Below are 25,657 nucleotides of genomic sequence, written 5' to 3'. Positions count from 1 at the left end.
GTCCAGTTCGTTGATGGAGATATTTCAGTATGTCCCTTCTTTGAGTCGACACATCAATCAAGCAATAGTGGCTTTTATTACCCCCTCACTGGCTATGATACTGAGTGCCATGCTGGCCGATCAATGCTCTAGAGTCTATGCTTAACATGAATTTAAGAAAGAGAGGAACCGATATTCGGGTCTGTTCCAATCTACGAACCGATATCATGATATGTCAAATATAATGAGTTAAACGATGTCGCCAGATTTTATCATTCAGCATTTAGTCGTGATATTAACAACTTTTACAATATGATTTTAACTTAAATTTGAACAGAATGCAGCAGACGAGCTTAAGCATGAGATGGTCCGTGGTTCGATTCACGCTATTAAATGCGACGTGTCCACAGAAGATGATATTATATCGATGTTTGCTGAGATCAAAAGCAAATATGATGGTGTAGACATATGTATAAATAATGCAGGATTAGCACATCCAGCAACTCTTCTCGAAGGCGAAACACAAGATTGGAGACATATGATTAATGTAAGTGTTGTAATCAACTGATACTAATTTGTGTAGTATTAATAGTGCGCTTATCCCCTTCCATTCGGTAATCAGGCAATAATACGGTACCACTTTTGAAACAGTCACCTTTTTTACGGCTGAGTACACGTCATGTGAATGTAGTGGTGTCTCAAATAGATAGAATGTGCCAAATTGAACGCAATCTGCGCAATCTGGGACCTTGTGCAATCATCCAGGATGACAACGCTCGTCGCGAACAGAGCCAGAGTAATCAACGGTTACCTACATAATATGGGAGTAGAGCCCAGACCTCAACCCGATTGAACACTAGTGAGACCAGCTTGGTCGTACCGTTTGTGCCATAGAAGTCAATGCAACCACATTAAATGACCTTCAACGAATCCTGGTTGAAGAATGAATTGCCATCCTGCAGAAACGTGTGACCAGGCTGGTGAACAGCATGAGGAGGAGATACCAGACTGTTGATAAGTACCGATGGCTTTTTCTGTAGTACCGTGAACATTTTCTATTTTTTCCTCGGTTTCTTTCTTTTTATGATGAACCCCATATACTACATTAAAATGTATTTTACAGATTAATGTCATTGGTCCTTGTGTATGCGCTCGTGAAGCAATAAAATCCATGAAAGAAAGAAATGTTGACGATGGACACATTATCAATATTTGCAGGTGAGTTAGGGTCATTTCATACTCCGTACTCTCGGCGATGACACCATTTAGAAAATAATGCCATCAATGATTAATAATGTACTACCCAGCAAGCACAAACATCCTCTTAAAACGTTTATTTAAAACGTTTGATAACATTTAAATACCGGGTTATGCAAAGATCATGAATGTGTTTTTAAAACGTTATTGTAAAATATTTAGGGCAACAATTTTTAACATTATCTTAAAATGCTTTGCACCACGCTTTTATAAATGTTTTATGAATATTAAAATGTTTTATACCCTTTATATATCCCTACATTTAAATCTGTAATTTAGAATGTGGTCTGTTTCCTCTCCAAAAAAAAAAGCACACCGTACACATTTTGTACAAGAATGTGTTATTTTTAACGCCATTTCAAGCCTTTCAGGTCACAGAATACAAAGTGGCAGTTCCGAGATTCACATGTATGCCGCAACAAAACATGCTGTTAAAGCTATTACTGAAGGTCTACGTCAGGAATTACGGCAAATGAAGTCCAACATTAGAGTTGGGGTAAGCAGTGATTTATTATACCGTGTGTAAATATCGTTTTTTGTTGAGTATTATGTGTATTTTATAGAAATTAAACGACATTGTGGTGATATCAATTAATTTTTTCTTCAGATGCAAGAAACATTTAAAACTAATTATGGAAATAAAATGAAACTCTTAACACTATCAAATTCTATGTTTATTTCAGCAAATTTCACCGGGTGACGTGAAAACAGAATTTGTGCTGAACATGTATCCAGATAATCCGACATTCCACGAAAAATTCGTAAGGAGTGGCCAGGTAAGGAATCATTGCAGAATGCCAAGTTGTGTGTTACTTCGATCAGACCCATGTTACTCTGTTGTAAACGCTAATACCATGAATGCCGGGCTTCAACTTCACTTTAAGGGGGTACTACACCCATTGATTTTTTTTTGCATTTTTTTTTTGCATTTTGTGAAAAAAAAAAAAAAAAAAATTGGACAAAGTGGTATGCAAAATGAAGGGGCAAATCTTCTCATTTTATTGGTGGCATCGGTATCAACGTAGCTTACATGCTTTTAAAAGTAGAAGCCAAAAGGTGGTACATCACTGATGATTTAAATTCACTTCATTTTGGAAAGCTTACTATCAACGGATTTCGTTAAAATTTTGGATATGTGTTGCTAACACATTAGGGAAATAAAGTTGATATGTAAAATGGGAATAAGTGGTTCCTGATTTCTTTTATGACTTCATGAACTTGGTGCTCCACAACTATCAAAAAAGGAACTGGTTAAAATGCTTCTTTTTCAATGTTGAGCTATATTTTGTATTTTTAACTAGCGACATTATTTCACTGAAACTTAATTAAGCCACAGGTAACAGGTTACCACAACCATACTACAGCAATGTTGAAAAAATTGTATTTCTTGTCACCTATACCACCATATTGGGTAGTTTTCCGTAAGCTTAACTTTTGTGATGTTGGTAACTATTTTATATTTATTTGTGAAATCCATCTCAACTAGGCATTCTAAATTGTACTCACCATTTACATCCCAAGGTATATTAGTATATCCACCTTGCACTTCTCGATATATATCCAGTTAAAGACAGAATATCAAAATTATGCCTCATTATGATATCACAGACTCTCACATGTGTATTCAAAATTGATGCTTAAATTTGACCTGAACCAATTGACCTATAACCTGACATACGGTGACCTAATAGCCTTTTCTTCTCCTAACAACTCTCCTATCCATTGTGTAAGTGTTTATTTAATTTATTCAGTGTTATATATTTTGCATGCACCACTAGATTTTCTATAGAGAGTATAACAAAGGATTTAATGTATTCTATTCATGTACCCTACTTGAACATGTTGAATAGAATAAATTATGGTTTGTTATGAAACACGCATCTGAGTTACTAGGATACAGTAAACAAAAAATATATAGGGCTAAAATGACTTACTAAAATGGTTTAAAAACACTTTGTATGTAGATATATTTTATAAGTTCAGGTCATGAGGTGATGAACATATTTTATGTACTTCATAAATTTGCGAGAAAAAAAAGAAGAGGGGTACTGATGAAAATCAGGGTATTATTCCCCCTTAACAACATGCCTCCTGGAACGTTCGTGCGGTGATATTAAAAATCCATGCAGTGACAGTTGAAAATCCGTGCTTAAAATATTTCTATACGATTCAAATATCGACCCGACAAATGACCAAGAATGTCATCTACAAAGTAAGACTGATCGAGTCGGAAGTTCTTTAGTTCCAATGCCAACTACTTCGACCAGGCCCATGTCACTCTGTAGTAAACGCTTATACCGATTTTTAACTTCACTGAGCAGAGACTATAGGAGGCACGTTTGTGCAGTGAGATTAAAAATCCATGCAGTGACAGTTGAAAATCCGTGTTTCTATACGATTCAAATATCGACCCGACAAATGACCAAGACATTTAGGGATCTAAAATGAGCATTTATTGCGTTTCGACAGTATTTTTTGTGGGACATGAGAGCACCTCAGACCTATCGAATTGGATTCTGAATACGAAGCATGTCTTTCTGATATCAAATAATTTTCATTTTTTGAAAATCACAATATAATACAAATTTGATGACAAATTATAAAAATTTGATATTTTCAAATTTTGATATATAACAGTCCTCGAAGTAAATTATATAAATCTAATGACATATATTCTTAAAGTGTATGTAGCAGGGAGGAAAAGCCGACGGTCAATTGAAAATTTTGACCTTTCATATTGAAGATATGGATTTTTTTCCCAAAAAGACCTAATTTGTTTTGGTGTTTTGGGAAAAAAATCCATATCTTCAATACAAAAGGTCAAAATTTTCAATTGATCGTCGGCTTTTCATCCCACCTACATACACTTTAAGTATAAATCATCAGATATATAAAGTTTACTTCAAGTACTGTTAAATATCAAAAATATTAATTTTAATGATTTGCCATAAAATGTGTATTAAATTGCGAATTTCAAAAAATCAAAATTATTTGATATCAGAATGACATTCTTCGTATTCAGAATGCAATTAGATATGTCTGATGTGCTCTAATGTCCCACAATAAATACTGTCCAAACGTTCATACCCCAGCCCTTAAAGAATGTCATCTACAAAGTAAGACTGATCGAGTCGGAAATTCTTTAGTTCCAATGCCAACTACTTCGACCAGGCCCATGTCAGTAAACGCTTATACCGATTTTTAACTTCACTGAGCAGGGGCTATAGGAGGCACGTTTGTGCAGTGAGATTAAAAATCCATGCAGTGAGAATTACAAATCCGTGCTTGAAATATTTCTATACTATTCACCGTTTGACCCTACAAATGACCAAGACATCAAAGAATCTACAAAGTAAGAATGATCAAGTCGGAAATTCTTTCGTACCAAAAAAGGTATATAGATGGTGGCAAAGTTAAGGGATCTAAAATGAGCATTTATTGCGTTTCGACAGTATTTTTGTGGGACATGAGAGCACCTCAGACCTATCGAATTGCATTCTGAATACGAAGCATGTCTTTCTGATATCAAATAATTTTCATTTTTGAAAATCACAATATAATACAAATTTTATGACAAATTATAAAAATTTGATATTTTTCAAATGTTTGATATATAACAGTCCTCGAAGTAAATTATATAAATCTAATGATATATTCTTAAAGTGTATGTAGCAGGGAGGAAAAGCCGACAGTCAATTGAAAATTTTGACCTTTCATATTGAAGATATGTATTTTTTCCCAAAAAGACCTAATTTTTTTTGGTGTTTTGGGAAAAAATCCATATCTTCAATACGAAAGGTCAAAATTGTCAATTGATCGTCGGCTTTTCATCCCACCTACGTACACTTTAAGTATAAATCATCAGATATATAAAGTTTACTTCAAGTACTGTTAAATATCAAAAATATCAATTTTAATGATTTGCCATAAAATGTGTATTAAATTGCGAATTTCAAAAATCAAAATTATTTGATATCAGAATGACATTCTTCGTATTCAGAATGCAATTGATATGTCTGATGTGCTCTAATGTCCCACAATAAATACTGCCCAAACGTTCACACCCCAGCCCTTAAGCACTGTATAATTCATAAACAGTGTGTTTAATATTTTGTAATAAAATTTGCATGCAACAGTGCTGAATTATACAAAAAGTACAATATGCCGATATCTTATACAGGGTGTCCCAGAAAAAATTACCGAGTGAATAAAATTGAACGTAAGTCGAGAAGCAGACATTAGATTCACAAAATTTAAAATGTAGCGCATAGCCTATTTCAATGTGCATCACGTACGAAAATTTTGTTTTATTCGGTTGAATGGTTGCGAAGAAATTAACGATTACATAATGTGCGTATCAATGCAGTCCATTCCAAGTTTGATCAACAGGCGCTTTTTTCATACTCGCTCACCATGCTCACTGCTTCCTAAAGTTTGTGTATCTCATTAAATTTAGTCCACATTATCAATTTTATAATCCGATGGTGTTATATTATTCATGCTTTAACTGAAGATGAATAACAATTTGTCCGAGAAAACTTTGATTTCTGTAATTAGAGCTTTCCAACTATAACTATTTAGGTTGTGTAAATAATGTTATAGTTTATTAACTTTCCAAAGAACATTTGAGCCAAGAATGACAATGATCAAGTGCTTACAGTTTACGTGACATGCGATTTTTAATACCGTGCAACATTAATGTTGAAGTTTTAAAAGATTTAAACTTTGCATTACAATTTCTACGAAATATTCCAAAAGTTTAAATGTGTGTGAGAAATTGTTTAAGCCAGCTGGAATTCTTTTATGCGATAATTCTTTATGAAACATTTATATCAACATTAACGAAAAAAATATATTTACAAGTACCGAGCATCATCTTATATGCAAGCTTTTTCAATATCGCGCAGGTTTTCAAATTTGAACAAAACCTAATTAAATGTTTTGCAAGAAACAGATTGTTTAAAAAGTACGAAAAGGATTTCACAGAACAAAATATGAAGCCCATTGACAGGTAACCACTACAGTGCGCTTTGTGCTGAATTATCTTTCTTTCAAACTTGGAATGAAGTAAATTGAGGCATGCGTTATGTAATCGCTCATTTCTTCGCAATCAGTCAACCGATTCCAGTAAAATTGACGTATATGATGCAGAATAAGATGGGCTACACGCTGATGTTTAGATATTTGGATTTTGATGTCTATTGCTCGACTTACGTCCAAATTCATTCGCCCGGTAATTTTTTCTGGGACACCCTGTATTACACCATTGCGGAATTTAAAGAAATCTTGTTGCATTTAGAGAATCTTACGCTACTCTGCGATATTTTATGAAATTGTAGGCACCTGTGTGCACTTTATACAGCATTGCAGAGTTTCTATGTGTTTTTCCATTCTGATTGATTCCGTTTGACTTGATATCAGTAATTCAGCTGCGTACTTTCTTTGAAATTCAGCTAGGGAAAAAATGACAATTCAATTAAATGGATTTAAATTTTAAATGAAAATCTACCCTCATTAATAAATTTAAACATTTTAAAATTAACGTATACAGAGATTGTATAACATTGTAGGTACCTGTCTGCATTTTATGCAGGGTTTTTTTAAAACATCATACCGTTCAACTTGAAATTAGTGAGCCAGGTGTGTGTACTTTTATCGATCTGTAGCTGGTTTCAAAATGACAACGAAAATCGAGCCATATGCACTTTTAAAGTTCTAGATATTTTATGCTGGTGTTTACTTGACAGAAAAAAAGTCACATCACAAAATAATAGAAATGTTGATCTAACGACGTAAGGGAAGTGTAATGGGTAGGAACCTGGTTTGGATTCCAGAGGGAGGGTGCCTGTAACAGACCCAGTGACTACCTGCTGCTGTTATTTGGGGTAACTCGTTGCTTCCCCTCTCCAGATACCTGTACTCCAAGTTCGCCCATACCCCACGCCTTAAACACTTTTTTTTTATTTGCAATTTTGTTAATAGTGTGACCAATCATGGACCATGTTCATGGACCAAGTTGTAAAGTGAAAGTTTAAAATATCAATTCTGATGTACTTGGACCTCTAATATCTGGGACGAATATGTGATTCGTCCCAGCAATTATACAAATGTTCGTGAACAACATTAACACTGCATTACTCCTGACATTCCTTTTGAGTAGTCAAATGAATATTTTATTATCTTTAATTTGGATAGGCGGAATTTCGCACTTGCACTACAAATGCATTTTCTAATGACGTATGATCAAGGTCTAACCTAAATCTGTGATTCGTTAGGGAGTCATTTCCAACCATTGTAGTAAAGTTTTACATCTTACACCATTCTACTTGCGTTATGTGCTTTCTAACAAACATGAAAAATGATCTGTTAACATAGTGAGACCGATACAAAATAATAATGTGTTTCTCTGGCGTACTCGAACAGTTGAAGAGTTCAAGTTTTGATATGTAGTCAAAAGCTGAATTGGTAACTATTTTTTTTCATCTCCTGTAGATCATGGAACCCGACGATATTGCAAATGCAATTGTATTTGCTCTTACGACTGAGCCACATGTTCAGGTATAACTATCAATGTAAAATATAATTGCAATTATATGGAAGTACATCTTTCATTGTATATTTTGTATAGAGGCTGTGCATATGACGCATCATACCGTAAATATGGCGGACTACTTATTAAATGTATTCAACAAAAGCATGATTGCAATCTATCGCGACAGTCCGTCTCACAAACATATCAAAATGCACTATGATCAAATAGGTTGATGACAACATTAATTGAATAGACTGCACTGCGCCAATAATTACGATGAAGGACATCGGTTCAGATCCTTTGTCTGGAGTCAATCAATGATTTCACGCACAACCTCTATTGCGTAATGTGAAAGCAAAACCTTTCATTATAATATGTTGTCATGTCTGCATACTGCCGAATACCAAATACGTAGTAAACTGTATCAGCCGCCCCTATTCCTTATGCGCCCCATACACGATCAAAATATTGATCCATATTGGGGACCCTAGATGCAGGAGTGGATACAAAATCTACCATTGTGCGTGTTCAATGGTAGATTTTGTATCCACTCTTGTATCTAGGGTCTTTTATATTGATCAATAAGATTGAACGTGTATGGCCGCATTATGAAGTACCCGAACGCGTTTCGTCATGAACACGATATTGGCGCCCTCTACCGTTATTTTAACACAAATATACGGTTAACAGTTATCTGGTATTGGCCAACATGGGGAAGTAACAACAACACAGGTTTTGCTACACTGATGCCCTCTGGCATATAAAAATACGTACATTGATAATATGTGATGTGATCAAGCAAAATCAGTCAGAAGTCGGAAATATTGATTTTGAGATGTAGCTTTGCAAATGCTTTATATATCGAAGTAGAAAAATGGAAATTGATTTGACTTCAGCCTGATTTTGCTTGATCACACCACACATGCGCAGTTGACAGAATGATGACGTAGAATGCATTCAATTTGTTTCTAATCTGTCAGTCTAATGTTTTGTATCGTTTCCAAAGTGTTTCTAGTCTATCATTATTCATCGTCTGCTTCAATACATAAAATTTCAATACACGATACTTTAATAATTTTCATTTCATGTCTTTCAGGTTCATGACATCGTGATTCGTCCAACTGTTCAAGACTCTTGACTGGTAGTACAAGACGATTAACTGGTGGCATAAAATGCTTGACTGATGGCACAGAACAGTGCGTGTTTTGTCATTGCCTCATTTCAAATATTTAGTTTTAGTTTTGGTTTTGGTTTTGGTCACGTGGTTTCCTATTGTCCTGCCTAACCACTTGAATCATAAGATATCGAACTCATTGTTTCTACCTTTTGTTTAAAACCGAACATTTGTGTCAGTCAGTTTCGGTTTTGGTTTCAGTTTCTTATAAGTGGTGTGGATCGTAAAATTATTTGATTTGAAGTAACCTACTCTAAGTATACAAAAGAAATGTTTAAATTTCGCAGTGCAATATTCACGAGCAGAGAAGTCGAACAAAGCAGTCTACATTTGAAAGCATTGATTTAGTTTGAAAGCATTGACTTGCGACTACGAATTAGCCTAAGCTGATTTCACTGTGAAAATATATAGACCATCGAAATATTTCCACAGACATTACAATAGCCACTTGACAGATTATGACTTCATTGATATAAACACTATTATGCACAACTCTATTTATGTGCATGTCGCATGACGGAAGATCAATATCATAGAAAGCTGGTTTAAACTAACTTTTATTCAATTTATTTATTGGAGAATAGAGACAGAGAGATAGAAGAGATCGCCAGGGAAAGAGGGTATGTGTGTGTGTGAGGGGGAGGGGTAAGGGTAAGGAGAAAGAGAAACAGAGGGAGAGAGCATTGGAAGTGGGAAGGAAGGAGGGGGAGAGGGGGCTCAAGAGTGGAGTGGAATAATAGGGAAGAGTCGATATCGAGTGTGGGGAGGGGAGGAGGAGGTTATATATAGGTGGCGGAGGAAACATAGGTAAGAGGTATGGGTTGTGCTTTCCGGGGAATAATCTAATTCATAATCAAATCATCTACATCATCATGCATCGTTTATATTTCAGACAAATAAACAAAACACCCCCCCCCCCCACCCCTCAATATATGCATAATGCACATGATTTCTACATGTAGGCCTACGTCTCAACGATGTCTATGCATAACTTATCAAACGAATCTCGGAACTCGGGTGTAATTTTATGGTGTCATGGAAGTGTGCCACCTACGGCAAAAGTCGCCCGCGTTGATAGATATCGATAATTAAAATGTTAGCACAATAGGCTATTATATACGTATGGTTATAGGCCATTATACTTTTGATTATATTATATACCCTCTTGTGTCCTCCCAGCACAATAGTGTTATGATTGCATACCAGTTCATCTCCACATTTTAATCCCTTGATTTTTGGTTTCTGAACAATAGAGAAACCAAAACTATATATTTGAAATGAGGGATTGTGAAACTTTCCGCTGCGTTTTCTGGCTGTGCCACTTGAAATATCGATTTGTCACAACAAAGCCCCAAACATTGATAATCCAATGAACGGAAAATTGTTGCCGAGTCTAACCGAAAATACAGTGTTGCAACAGCAAAAACACGCAAAATATCGGACTCTAATGGGCACGTCATATCAAATGCTGGTAGCGTTTGTACAATGGCTACAAGCGTCAAGTCATAGTTAGCGATATAGTAACAACTTTGCTTTCAAGTCAACTACTTCCGATTTGACGGTAGGGCGTGATACCAGCCACTTATTAATCTGATATCAATTGCTTTTCTGCTTAGCGATGGAAGTCACGATAAAACGCTACGCGCCCAATGATTTCAAACCTGCGGGTATGCCCTTGTCGTTAGGAGTTTTGCAAAATGCCGAAAAGTGATTTGTCTCTTTGAATTTAGAGGATAAAGGAACAGACGGTGGAGAGCCAGAGGGCAGTATATCAATCATTTACCTGTGAAATGTATTTGAAGAGCTTTGTTGAAAAACCCCTTACATCCACTTGAGCAATTTTTAGAACACCTCCAAAAATCATCAAAAATCACTGATATAAAAGCAGTTTTTGGCGGGAAGCTCATCCTACCAAAGCATCCCACCAAAAACTGCTTTTGTGGCAAACCCCCTTATATCAGTACTTTTTTTTTTTACTATCCAAAAGCACGTGGGCCTGCTTGCAGTATTTTAAGATTGACGGCTGGTTTACATGTAGTTAATTGTCATGTGTATACTCGATTGTTTATCTTGGTCAGTTAACATATATTTTAGATGCTGATAAATTGTGTTTATTACACATCTATCTGTTAGAATTCGGTGTTTTTTTAAATAGAATTCTATCATCCAGACAGGATGATGCAGCAGAATGTGACACTACTAGATTTAGCTACATTTCAACCATGCTCGGCACAAATATGCTAAAGATTCACGTACATGTTGAAAAATTGAGCAGTTACATTTATTTTACAGCGAAATTGTATACTATATATCAGTTCGGGGGCACTCGTAATAACCGGACGTCTCTGATTTCAAAGACGGGTCAGTGATTTCACATACGGGGGTCTGTGATATCACATACGTCGAGCTTTGTTGACAATTCGGCACTCGATGCAGCACATCGGAACGAAGCTGAGTGTATTACAATAAGCTTTCCTATGTTTAGCAAATATCTACCTGTGCAAAAATTATATCTATCTGTGCAAATTCTGACAAATGGTCCCAGAACACACTTAGATTGCAATGGCTAAAATCAAATGTTTTGAGGTAAAAAAATCCCAATTTTACTATCCAATTCATGAATTGGATAGTAACATTAGCAGGCACTCAACATGCTCAACTTGGGCTAGCTACAACCCTGATAAGGCCTATACACAAAATTATTCCCACTGCGCTGGCACGTTCATCAAAATTACTTATATCGTTTGCGACTGGGTTTTGAAACTAGGGAGTATGTGATTTATGAGACGTCTCTGAAATATGATACTGTAAGGTGACATAACCCTTCAAGAGTAGTTGATATCAGAGACGTCTTTGAATTAGCAGTGCCCCCGAACTGATATGGAAAGCCTATAATTTAAAAGTTATTTAATTGCGCATTTAACCATTATAGAATTCGAGTCAAGCTCTGTCTGCTGATATTATTAGCGCCCTCTAGTTGAATACCATTACGCTATTTACATAAGCATTCGACACGTGCTAATGAGTAATTGTCATATCCTGATTTTATTATCCTTAGCACATAACACGTGCTCCGCGCCGGTTCAAAGGGCATTACAAAACCTTGTGACTTGGCACACATAACGATAAAGGTCTATATCAGACGACTGAGTCGGGCCCGGGAGTCGGGTCAATATTGTTGTTTATGAATACTTTTGTTATTAAATGTAAAATATATTAAGGTACTTGCAACTAAATTTCTACTAGTACAAGTTGTACTAGTATCTGCATCTGCCATATAATTATCAATGCGAGTTATTATTCTGACATTCCGGCACGACAATGGCTTCTAGGGCATCATCAGCTACAAACTGGGCCAGACGTGTAGCACTAGTTACCGGAGCGTCTGCAGGGATAGGTGCTACAGTGTGTGAACATCTTGTTCTCAGACTAGGCATGAAGGTTATCGGTTGTGCACGAAATATCGACAAAATAGAAGTGAGTACCGTATATAGAATTTATTATATTTATGACTTAATATCGGGAGTAAACTTACCGATGTTGAAAGAAGTTTTCTTTAAGCACGAGGCAAACAATGTTACCGGCAATGTAACCACACACCCATCAGATGTGTGCAAGGCCCGGGTGCAAGGGCCGAGTACTCATCATATCAGATCCGGTACGTCACCCGTCGTCGAATATTCGTTCAACAAGTATTTGTAACTCATTCTATTTTATTTAAAATCTGCTGTTAGGCCTACAACAATACTGGTAATAATACATGGTGGTTTAATATGAATATACGTGTATATACATGTGCATCCCATTTAATGGTCCAAGATTACTGAAGAAAGACATTTTTACAAGCCTCGATCATTATTGTCTTTTTTTTTAAATTGTTTCTGTCAACGTATTTCTCATGAAATGTCTCTTGGCATCATGGCTAATTTATTAATAGGCCTATGATACAGTCTAGCCTCTTGGCATTGTCGTATTCTTACTTTACTCAAAAAAGAAATCGTACTTCAAGATTACTTCCTACGTAGGGCCTACGACGTTAATGAAGTTGTTGCATTGTCTCCTGTAATTGTTTTCATGATTTGCTTCCTTCAGGAGAGCGCGGTTAAACTTCGACAAGCGAATACCACCGGATCCCTCCATGCGATAAAATGTGATCTTCGTCACGAAGATGAAATCTTGGCCATGTTTGCTGAAATCAAGGAGAAATACGGAGGTGTGGACGTGTGCGTTAACAACGCTGGCTTAGCTCATCCGGCCACGTTACTAGAAGGCAAAACTGAGCAATGGAGGAATATGTTTGATGTATGTTTACAACTTCGGAAATACATTATATTTAATAAGTTAAGGCTTTCCGTTTTCTATTTCCTTTTCTCATTCTTATTCGAATTCTCGACCATTCTTACCCTTTATACAATCCCCTCCTTCTCCCCCACAACCATATCATACTTATGACAATCTTCTTACTGCCTTGTTCTTATACTAAAGGGTTAAAAATAACTCCCCTAAAATTACAAAACATTTCTTTGCATAACTTGGCAGACATTTTGTTGATTCAGGAAATTTAAAAACCTGCGAAAAGAAGAATCTTTATTCTATCCTACCAAAGTTCTCCCTTCTCAAAATCAATATTGTTCTTAAGTAAAATATAATCACATTTACCAAAAATGATGCTTTCAGAAAACTTTTTATACACGTAATGTACAAAAATGCTGTCGATATCAACGTGATCAATGTTTTGATTGATTGACTTTTTTGTTTGTTTTCTTCCGATAACCAATGCAATCATCCTCCAGTATAAAACAATAATTCATTGACATGATTTTCTTTGCGGAAGTCTTTATTCAGTCGGTGTTCAAAATATAAGATGAGAAATAGGGTTTGTAGTGTAATGCTTAGGTGCTTACTTGTAAATGGAAGACTTCAACAGTTGCAAAGATTAAGAGCAAAGGCGTAGAAGTCAAAGAAGAAATGACCATCAAAGATTGGTTGAATTAAGAGGTTGGATGTCAGCATCCGCAGCCTCCTAACTGAAACCAGACTCTTGTGGTCACATCATGATTGTTATGCCTTTATCCAAGAATGGCAAGAAAGTCATTACTTTCGATCAAGATGCAAGATACGTCAGCCTACCCATTGCAGGTAAATGTTCACCCTTCTGGTCATATGTATGCGTGGAGAACTCATTTTTCCTGTCCAGTGATTTTATCATTTTGAAACAACTGCTGAATAAAGACTTCGGTTGACAACAAATCTGATTCAGAAGTCAAATTTGTAGTTTTCTGTGGTTTGTATCTTTTCAAATCGGCCAAAATACTACCATTTCTATAACTTCTCGACATGGGGCCTCCAGCCAACAACAAAAATAAAGACTCTCCTCTACATGTTCATGTGTTCAGCTTCACATAAAATGCAATTTTCGCCAAGTATTTAACATATATTTTACCGAAATCGGCCCAGAATATGCTCGATTCGAGGTCAAAACAAAATGTAAACAGTTTGAAGAGACTCTGCTACAAGTCTTCAACTAGTCGCACTGCTCCACGGTCTATTGTGGGTTGAAAAGCGTAAGTGTAGGCACTGTAGCGTCATGTAAAATAAGTACCCGGATGTCCGGGGTCACCTATACTAGAAATCTGAAAATATAAAAATCGAACGGTCATATTTTTGTAATATTTTTTAATTCTGTTAATCAGAATAAAGAGTAAGGCGAATCAACATTGTTTCCCATTAAACATGCTGTAGGTCAATGTTTTAGCTCTTTGCATCTGTACCAGGGAGGCGTACCAATCTATGAAAGAAAGGAATATTGATGATGGATACATTATACACATCAGCAGGTATCTATATAATTTTAATAGTTGCTAATTATTTATCTGATATTCACGTCGTAAGGAAAATAAAAAGTTTGTCTCTCAGATATTTGAGGAAAAATCTTTGTGCTATTTTTATTTCTTTCATCATTCTTTGTTTTTCTTCGTTATATAACACTTATGCTAATCATGTAACATTGTTCTTGAAATTCTGTCCGCCTTATATACAGTATGTCTGGATATCGTTTGGAACAGCCCGCCACTAATGTATACGCCGCGACAAAACATTCAGTAAAAGCACTCACTGAGGGACTACGTTTGGAATTGAGAGAAATTAAATCAAACATTAGGATTACGGTAAGAATTATGAATAATTATGTAAGAATTACAATCCACGCATAATCTTTGAAATAAAGAATCTTTATGTTAAGGTTTTAACGAATAGTTGTATAAAACACAACTGATTTCTGTTATAAGGGAATCTTTCCCATGGAAAACAGGACAGTGCATACGTGGACAACTTTCTAAACCCATTCTTTATTATTATTATTCAAGGTTTATTACAACAATGCATATGGCAGCCAAAAGGCTGAATTACATACATGCTACAAAGAAATTGGCAACAACAAAACACTAAATATATCTTACATCAGCATGAAATCCAAAACGAAATCACATACAAACTATATATAACTGCAAACAAGCTAGCAAGAAATTATTGACCTGCTCCTGAAGTATCCTTGTTCCACAGCTGAACCATGTATGGGATGGGACTACGCGCGTATCTTTGAGTGCGCACCTTGGGTAAAGACAGGTGGTTAGCGTTTCGCAGGTTCCTACAACCTGGAAGCCAGCTACGGAAGTCAGGATGCTCCAGGAGTTTGTTGGCAAACTTAAGACAGATTTGATCGCGACGTGATCTCAGCTCAGTCAATTTGCAACGTTCTAGAGCATCTTGATAAGATGTGTATTGTAGCCCAGCATGATTTTGCATGCCCGTTTTTGGACGCGCTCCAGGGCGTAATGCTGCTGCTCGGTCAAACCTGGATGCCACGCTGGAACAGCGTACTCAACAAGCGGTCTTATAAAGCCTATGTAGATGGTTTTAAGGTCATCCAGATCTAGACCGAACCGCTTCAGCGTGGTGAGCATGAACAAACGCCCTGTAGCTCTTTTGATGACATCTGTAGTGTGCACATCCCATTTAAGATCATGAGTTATCTTCACACCCAAAATTTTGACACAATCAGTAGATTGCAATTCGACACCAGCAAGTGTCAGTGGTTGATGATCTGATTGAGTGTGACAAAAATTAATATCCATGAACATGCATTTTTTTGGGTTTAATGTCATCTTATTGATGTTAGCCCATTGATCAAATAGATTCAAATTATCCTGGATACTAGATCTTGGATTGACAAAGGTGTTCTCAACAATAGTGAGATCATCAACGTATTTGAGCACCAGTTTGTTCTCATCTGTAGTTTGAGCAGCGTCATTAACCTGACAAACAAATGTGGCAGGGCCTGTAAGTGTGCCCTGGGGTACACCACCTGTAAGATTGAGCCATGCAGAAAGGCAGTCTTGATATCTAACACACTGAGACCTCTCTGAGAGAAAATTACAAATCCAGGGGATTATGCAAGATCTGGCTCCCATTTGAATTAACTTTGGAATAGCAATGTTGTGATCCACGCGATCAAACGCCTTACTAAAATCTGTTATTGCATTGATATCTTCTGGAACAAGGTACTTCTCCGTAGCACAATGTGAATAACCTATAAATTGAAGTCATCATTATTATGTGTAAAGTTATACGTCATTTGTTTTTTAAATATATGTTATGTTGTATGTTCCCAGTCTATATCTCCCGGAGACGTATCGACCGAATTTTGCCTGCGAATGTATCCCGATGATCCTAGTATTCATGAAAAGTCCGAAGCCGCCAAAAAGGTAACGTCAAAATATTTCATAAGTTTCATTGTTATAAACAAAGATCGTTTATCCCTGCTGTATATACATGTAGCTTAGTTTTTCATAAAATCAGGAACACAGAAAAAAGCAGAATATAAGCAGTTTTCTCATGAATTTTATAATAGGCTTAAGGTGGTACTACACCCCTGGCCAATTCTGTGCCTATTTTTGCATTTTTCTCAAAAAGTATGGGGCATTGTTGACAAGATATGTATATTATAGGGACAAGGACTACAATTACTGCAATGGAAATTTTATTTCAGCACAGACAACAGTTGAGGGAAAACAAATATTTGATCAATAAATCAACAACTACTTGTCTTGAGTCACTGAAATTGCAGTGTAGTAACTGGATTCCTTGCCCCTATAATATGCGTAACTTTTGTTACCAGTGTGTTGAGAAAAATGCAAAAATAGTCACAAATTTATCAAGTACCACCTTAAATGATGTGTATACTTACATGTACATTCGTATTATTTTGTTAAGTGTCTGGAGCCTAAGGATCTAGCTGATGCTGTTGTTCATGTCCTCCAAACGCCACCACACGTTCAGGTACGTATATATCACAATTTAAAGCAATCCTAGAGACCAAGGATACCATTTTGATTGCTAGATAATAATTGATAATAATTGATAATAATTAATTAATTAATTAATTAATTAATTAAATAAAAACATTGTTATGTTTATATATATTCATACTGCGACAAGGGTTTCAAATTCCATCAACTTTTTAGCCATATTACGGGCAAACAACTGTCTTTAAAAAAGACAACGCCATAGATGAAGATTATAAATAATTGAATAAATTAATAAATAATAAAATAATAAAATAATCCAATCATTTTATTTATTTATTTACCAGGTCAAATTGGGTACATCGTTCAATACTATACATGTATGAATTGTGCGCGTAACATAGGCCCAAAAACTTTATTTGTCATCGGATTTTCCCCTTGAAAAGACAAAATTGAGGTAGCACCTGTTACCAGCTATTATGACAAACTGAGCAAAGCCATCAGATGTAACTGTCTCCACATATTAAATGATTGCCTTATAACAAAACCCATTTCAGGAACACCGGAAATTCCATTCTTGCCATTTGGGAACTAATTTTAAAGCTGCCGAAGAGAATTAATGGAGATTTTAAGGGAATATTTTACTCAGCCTGCTTTGGTTAAAGTTGTGTCCATTCGTAATTTGATGAAAGTTATCTATAACGCAATAAATCACAACTCATCATTGCCGTCCACTCCTCTTTTCGCCAAACGACAAGTGTTTCTAGAATGCTGTTAAAATAAGAAAAATTTTAATGCTAATTTATTGCACATTCTACGGAAGCGTGGTTACCTTTTTGAAATAACCGAGTGGGAAGGTTTTCAATGAAATATTTTTGTGTCAAAACAGAATCATCCTATGTATAAAAGAATATATAAATATTAACTGCACTATAACGATTCGTGATTCCCAATTGTGACACATTTGATGTCGTTTAAGAGGCGGAGAATTTTAGTTCAATTTTATATACGCCAAAATATTTGTTTAATTAAGTGAGAATGAAGATACAAAAAACGTTGAAAATTCCATGTTAAAATTACATTAGACCCGCCTAAGATTACTGTTTCGTTTTTATGGTAATCTAATCTTTTATTTCCTAAAAATAAACTTTGGGGTCTAATGTGGATTTTTTTAATATAAATAATAAAAACATCGAACGTGTATTCAAGAAAAATGGTAGGCTCCATATACTGACCTACATGTATATACGAGTAACACGTGCAGCCCGTCGAGTCAAAATCGATTATTATGATGTATTGTGCATGTATAGAAGCCCATTTATTGTCGGATTTCTGAGCGCTATTAATACACATTAATGTTTTTAAGTAAACAAAATTCTGTCACGTGGTAGGTCTATGTTGAAATTGTGATTGTATGTTCAAATAACTTTCAAGATGGATACCAACAAGTCAGGTAGCCGATCGGTCTACATGGTCTAAGGCGCTAGCCTCATACAGTATCCATAATAGCGGCGCTGCGTGAGTTTGAGCCCCACCTCTGCCAACCTTAATTTACTTTTTTAGTAAATTTCATATTAGGAAAATGTGGCTGGGAGAATTTATGTATGGCATAGGGAGAGTGATTGCCGTCATAATAAATTGACGTGATCCTCTCAGTCAATGTCTTACGTGTCCATGATCTGATTTGCATATTGTTCGTTACATATGTTTTAATACGAGTATTCATATACACATGGTTACAGTTGCATGCGTTGACAATTATCTAACGCTTTTGTATTTTAATAGGTTCATGATCTACTTATGCGACCCACTGAACAGACTACATAGGTGACTGCAATCAGATAGACCTACTGAAGACTTGTGAATTCCATGATTTTTCACTTCAATCTTTAATCTTTAATCAAGAATCAGGAACAAACTTAAAAGTACATTCTGCAACATAAAATAAAAAATGGTTGTTTTACTTTATTACGTTATTTTGTTCTGGTAAGGTGTTCGACTACAACTACTATTACTGAATTAGTCTTTGCGGTGCTGAATTGTTTTGATTTCGTATACTCACCCACCCCACGGTCATAAATTTACATTACATGTCTATATTTGACGGTTTGTGTTTAGGAATTAAACATGTTTAGAAACAAGGTGCAATTTAGTGTTTATTTTCTTAAATAGCAATAAAAAAAAAGAATGAATTTCCTCACGCCGAATATGCCATAATATGTGTTTGCTATACAACACATTCTTAAACACTTGAGAATGCTTTTGCAATCTTATTGGTTCTTGCCCGTGTGGTATGACACTGTATCACATACTTTAGCGCGTGCGTGTCGACGCGATACTCGTACACGCTATTTGAACCAATCGGAGGTGCATAGCAACAGCGGGACTGATCGATTCTAACCCCTAGGTAATTACTTGTAAAACGTGAAAATGTAGGATTTAATTTGATTAAAATTTGGTATTCTTACGAGTAATATATTTATTTGAATTGAAGTGTTTAAGAATGAGAATAAAGGTATTGTTTAGCTGCTATCATCTCATATACAGTGCACAACTTATAAGTTCCCCCTAATGCTTTTTGAAATAAATCGAAAATTATTTAACGAAATGTAAAATTGTAAAAGGTTATGAATAACCTTATTTGTTTTACAAATCTGTGCCAATTTGTAGTGTCACACATCATTGCGTTTGGCCACAATGGTTCATTATGTAAGAAAAGGAGGAGTTTTATAAGTTGCACCTGAGTCCATAGGAGTCAATTGTCAAACAATACAGTATGTTAGGCCTGTCCATGTGTTTGTAATGGAAATAAAACTTAAAGTCTAGATATTTAGTAGGGGATGTGTCCTCCTGCACTGTTGACAAGTGCATTGCAACGTCGCCGCATGCTGTTTATTAAATTCCGGACCCGTTGCTGGTCCATGTTGTTCCATACATGTTGGATTGCTCGGGTTAGCTCTTGCAGTGTTGTGTTTTCATTGATAAGGTATTAACATGGTCCCAAAGATGCTCAATGGGGTTCATGTCAAGATATTTTGCTGGCCAATCCATTCTTTCAATACCCTGATTCTCCAGGTATGCGTTCGTTATCATGGCACGATGAGGTGTAGCATTATTATCCATGAATATGAAATGTGCACCAATAGCACCATGGTAGGGAATGACATGTTGTGAGAGGATTTCATTAACAGCTAATTTTTCACCTCTCCTGTCAACTGAAATTTTGTTCTCAATTTTCGAATTGCATTAGGCGCAACTCCCATACAACGAGCATTTTCTTTCACCGGTACATTTTCATCCAGCAAACTATTGCTCTACCGCGAAGAAAAACGGTATTATTAAAATGTGACCGTACAGCACGAATGGGCCGTAAATGTCCTCAATTGTATTCTGAGTTACAGTGTAAAATGGGCATGAAGGTCGTATTCATAGGTACCTCAATTTGGTGCTACGTGTACCTCATTTAATGAGATACACGTAGCACCAAATTGAAATACCTATGAATATGACCTTCATGCCCATTTTACACTGTAACTCAGAATACAATTGAGGACATTTGCGGCTCATTCGTGCTGTACGGTCACAAATGTGACTTTTCACATGTGATGAACTACTGGCGATGTGGTCTATTCTCACTGCAGTACATATCCCTTCCATCTCAGACATTTATTAAAACGAAAAGAATAAAACACCTGCTTTGCTTTTGAAGAAGAAGAATAAGAATACCAAAGATTAAGTTTTCTTTTACAAACACATGAATATCCCTGGCCAACTGTCTTGTTTGAGAATTGAGTCCTATGGACTCAGATGCAACTTTTAACAGTGTTTAAAACGGTATCCTTTTTTTACATAATGAACCATTGTGACTGAACGCAATGACGTGTGACGCTAAAATTTGGTCCACATGTGTAAAACAAATAAGGCTACCCATATCATTTTACAGGTCTGCATTTCGTAAAATAGTTTTCGATTTATTTTAAAAAATATGCAGGGGGGAACTTATAAGTTGTGCACCCTATATATAACACGCGACAACACGCGACATCATTATTTGGGCGTAAAACAACTCAGCTTCGTCTCGTTGTTTTACTTAAAATAATGATGTCCCCCGTGTTATATGAGACGATAGATGCACTCCAGTGGCTAAAACCAATACCTTTATTCTCTAATGCATATTAGTATTACTCTTAGGTGACAATTTTTATAGTATCTGTACGTGAATATTCATGATGATCGTTTCCAATTCAGCTCATTATTGTACACGGTTCACATGCCCTTCGATTTTGTTGTAAATTGGAGAGAAAAAAAGAAAAGAAAAAAGAAAAAATCTTTACTACTAACTTGGCAAAGTACCTACTCCCCATTCCAGAATTAGAACTAATATTTTGGAATTAGAAAAATATTATCCGGTTTTGCCAAATGAAATATATTTTTCTGGAATAGGGAGTTATGCAAGTTATGAACCGTTTCATTTTCTTATGTGTTTTATTGTTTTTGTCCTCACTTTTTGCTTATATCTCAGTTTCATTATTGCCGACTTTAGCCTGATTGGATCAGATCTGGTCACATAGGGTCCGAGTTTTATCACAATCATGCATGTAAGAAACCGTAATACCCGGTTGAAAAAGATGCATATTAGTGCAAATTACTATCTTTAAGTATCTACTGCTACATTCGACCGCCTGTACTGGTGCGATAAGAGAAATCGAAACTTAATCATGAATTAGGGTATATTCGTAGTTTTAATATAATTTTGTTTAAACGTCCAATAAAATTGTGTTGTCATCAGATGTTTTTACATGTGACATGCGCATGCTTGTTTTTGTTCCAATAAATGATAATGCCAAAAAATCTGAATTTGGAAGAATATAAATTCATGTGTTAAAACGTTTTTTCATTTATACCTCAAATGGTTGAACCAACAACTAGTACATACATTATTATACATTGGTTACTGTGCCATGCTGTTGTCTTTTTAATTGACTTGAATAAAAATTTCTAGTTTCTTATCAATATTTGTATATAAATAAAACGGCATCTTCCACCACCTTAGCGCGCTGATGAGAATGCAATACCGCCCTCCTCAAAAAGATTTATATCCGGCTATATTCTGCTGAACATGCTGATGAATCGATGCACACACTGTCAAAACTCTCACGGATATTGACATCAACAAGTCACTTCCGATTCTCGAATCTACAACGTGCAAAAGTTTTTGACTCAAGCAGACGACGCACGCGACAGGCAGACTTCTTAAAGGCGGGAAATTACTTGTTTAGAACGCACGGTGCCAGAGAAAAACTTAAGTGTGAATAATTATTGCAATAGTGTGAAGCAATACGTACGTGCCCAGCAATCATGACAACATTCTGACAGATGTAATGTGAAAATAGTCAGTGAACACTGAGTTTTTAACACCTGGCGTGGAATAGAGATCGTCTGCCGATAATTGATATTTGTGACCAAACAAGCGGGAATAATATATCAAGGACAACATGTTTGTCCGTGGTTGTAAACAAGAAAATTGAATTTTATCACCAACGTGTGAAATTGAAATAGATGAATAATTGTAATTGCTTACATCGTGGAAATCGTCAGTGCTTAAGTTTCAATGCTTTTGTCAATCTGATGTATTTTTCATTCTTCAATTTTGTGTTTGCCTAGCAACGGCGCAGCACATTTTGGAATATATCAAGGAAATATTACATAATATGGCTGCCGGTAATCGAAAAGCTGTTGTTTCACCGTGCAATGTGCAAAATGAGGTGCGATTAGTTGTACTTGGACAGACCGGTGTTGGAAAATCAGGTAGGTTGCTTGAAACATTCTAAATTGGAAAATTAATTCGGCACACTTATCTGTTGAAAATTGAGGATGTCACTGTACTGGATTAACTTAAAGGCCACAACCGTCAACGTACTTTAACGTATTGGCTGGCTGTGCGCGACTTGTTAAATTGGTCTTAATGACAGATTCTATGGTTTGATTTCAACCATTACTTTAGGAATAGGAGATGGCTGGTAAAAGGTTATCTGTTCAAAAATACAGTTATAATACGCTATGCTTAGTTTAAAGATCTTAGCGATTTTATTTATTTTTTGTTCCTGTACCTTATTTAATAGTAGCATACCAAAAGCCGTGTATTAAATTTATACAAAATTATTAATTTATTTATTTATTTTGCACTTTCGCCGGGATCAATATAAATGGGCCTTTAATATTGTGTGTAGGTATGGGGATGTGAATTACAGGGTGGGGTGTGTGGAATGGGGGGGGAGGGGGTGCATTGGTGTGAGTAAACAAAATATGTGTAAGGCTATACATTTGCCGACTTGCGATCGGTCGTCCTTCATACCTTTCGCAACATACTTTGTCTTTTCGCAAGAGCAGTAAAAAAGGTATTTAGAACTGCTCTATCTTTAAAATATAGTTTAATAACAATAATACTCTTTACATGACCAAAATGATCTGTTTTTCTTTAAATGCTATGATGGCACTGACTAGCAAAACATAATTCACAATGATCGTATTGTGCGGAGATTTGTGACTGTCTAATAAACAAAAAGCAATTCTAGAATTCTTCAGACATGAGAAATATTTACATGTCACAAAAATTAAGTCATGCGTATCCAGTGTTACAATCTTTCTTATAGACTTCTTATGTGTTTGAGACTTATTTTATTTATAGCATAACAGGTTGTAGGATTATCCCTGAGTCAAAATGTTTGGCACATTATTCATCATCATCACCTGATCATCATCTCAATTTGATCAGGTTTGGTATTATAAGTTGAATAAACTCATGTCTTGATTTGAAAAAGAAGTATCTGCATAAGTAAGATACGAGTACGAATTACATGGCTGCTTGAAGCAAATACCTTTAAGGAATCTGATAGTGACGTTTCCACAGTATTTTTTGTGGGACCCGAGAGCACATCAGACACACTAAATTGCATTCTGAATACGATGAATGTCCTTCTGATATCAAATAGTTTTGATTTTTATGAAATTTGCGATATAATACTAATTTTATGGCAAATTATTAAATATGGATATAAATAATTTATTCAGAATGCAATTTGGCTATGATTTGATGTGTTTTCATGCCCCACAAAAATACTTAAATCGCCTTTCCATTTCTTGCCCTTCGTTAATTTTATTGTTGGTCATTTGTTTCTTGTATTGCCCTCTCCTTCGTCAATGTATTATTTATTTCTTCTCTTTTTTCTTATTCTTCTGTCATCTTTTTTACACCCTTCTCTTCCTAATCAGTCTGTTTCTCCGTATACATAGGTCTCATCCGTTTCCCGATTGTGGTTAATGTTATAGTATTATTGTTATTTTTTTGTTCATTTATCTTTATTAAATAAAGCTATACATAAAATATAAACTTTGACTATTATTTTATCCATAGCAATCGGCAGCTATTGTTGGATTCTTTTAACTACACTTTAATGGATATAATAATACGCATCACAATCATAATTACTTGTTCACTTAATTCCCATTTTATGGTTATTCGTCCTTTGCAGAATCCACTGAAGCGAACTCAAGCCTACTTTTCCGGTTTTTATCATAAAAGAACAAATCCTCTTAAAATGAATAACATGTTTTTATAACATTTAATCAAATGTAGACTACTCGATATTAATGCATGAGAAAAAAACTGATACTGAAGCGAAATCAAGCCTCCTTTTCCGGTCTGTTATGAAGCTTCAATGAATAGAATATAATTATGTTCTAAAATGCCATTCTTTACGCCTACTTTGAGGAAGTGACTTTGGATTTTAACAAAATTAGAAAGTAGCATCAGACCTACAATCCAGGAAAAAAATAGTTTGCACACTTGCACTAAACAATGGAAATGCGTGCCCTATCAAAATTGGGGAGGCGAGTAAAACATGCATGGAATATACATGTGAAGTACAGACTCCCCCCTATATCTCACACTTCCCCACTCCCCATCTTTCAATGTTGGAGGGTCTCACGGGCCTGTTCACAACATGGCTTGGTCCAACATTGAATTGGGGGGAGCGGGGGCAGTGATATACCAAAAGACAGGCAAAGTGTGCCAACCTTTTTTTCGTGGATTGTAGTTTGTGGTCACAACATTTTTGAAAGACATCAACATAGTTTGAAATGGTGTTATTTCTCAGATATTTGAGTCATTTTTGTTTGTTTGATATTTCAATGATTCATACAATGAGGCTTATATTTGCATGTTTTAATAATACATGTAAATACAAAACTGACTGAATTCAATATGGTAATTTTGATCTGGTTGCAAAAAAAAAAACCGCTTAACGAATACTTGCAAAGCATTTTGTGAAATCAGATACACTTGTAATCTATGCAGAATCAGGCGTAGTATAGAATTCGTTCATTTTCTAAATTTTTTGATATTTGTTATTT

At 35.6% G+C, this 25,657-nt stretch overlaps 3 protein-coding genes across 3 annotated transcripts in view; all 3 read left to right on the top strand.

Moving 5' to 3' along the window:
* Positions 1 to 406: 406 nt before the first annotated feature.
* On the top strand, positions 407 to 7,263 carry LOC140165508 (dehydrogenase/reductase SDR family member 11-like). Its single transcript, XM_072188798.1, has 5 exons — positions 407 to 526; positions 1,103 to 1,197; positions 1,600 to 1,732; positions 1,920 to 2,012; positions 7,219 to 7,263. Exons 1-5 carry the CDS (start codon positions 407 to 409, stop codon positions 7,261 to 7,263), a joined length of 486 nt encoding a protein of 161 aa, XP_072044899.1.
* A 4,876-nt stretch (positions 7,264 to 12,139) lies between these two features.
* LOC140166068 (dehydrogenase/reductase SDR family member 11-like) lies at positions 12,140 to 19,782 on the top strand. Its single transcript, XM_072189448.1, has 7 exons — positions 12,140 to 12,419; positions 13,035 to 13,244; positions 14,685 to 14,779; positions 14,983 to 15,109; positions 16,613 to 16,705; positions 17,214 to 17,279; positions 19,031 to 19,782. Exons 1-7 carry the CDS (start codon positions 12,264 to 12,266, stop codon positions 19,070 to 19,072), a joined length of 789 nt encoding a protein of 262 aa, XP_072045549.1. The 5' UTR covers positions 12,140 to 12,263; the 3' UTR covers positions 19,073 to 19,782.
* A 2,497-nt stretch (positions 19,783 to 22,279) lies between these two features.
* The window catches only part of LOC140166067 (ras-related and estrogen-regulated growth inhibitor-like), a 44,452-nt gene continuing 41,074 nt past the window's right edge, over positions 22,280 to 25,657 (top strand). The window contains exon 1 of the mRNA XM_072189447.1: positions 22,280 to 23,053. Within this exon, the coding sequence (XP_072045548.1) occupies positions 22,957 to 23,053 (97 nt within the window). The 5' untranslated portion in view covers positions 22,280 to 22,956. The remainder of the gene's footprint in view (positions 23,054 to 25,657) is intronic.

This window comes from Amphiura filiformis, chromosome 12 (assembly GCF_039555335.1).
Source record: "Amphiura filiformis chromosome 12, Afil_fr2py, whole genome shotgun sequence".
Taxonomy (NCBI): domain Eukaryota; kingdom Metazoa; phylum Echinodermata; class Ophiuroidea; order Amphilepidida; family Amphiuridae; genus Amphiura; species Amphiura filiformis.
Note: the sequence above shows the minus strand (reverse complement) of the source record. Positions and strands in the feature narration are given on the sequence as shown.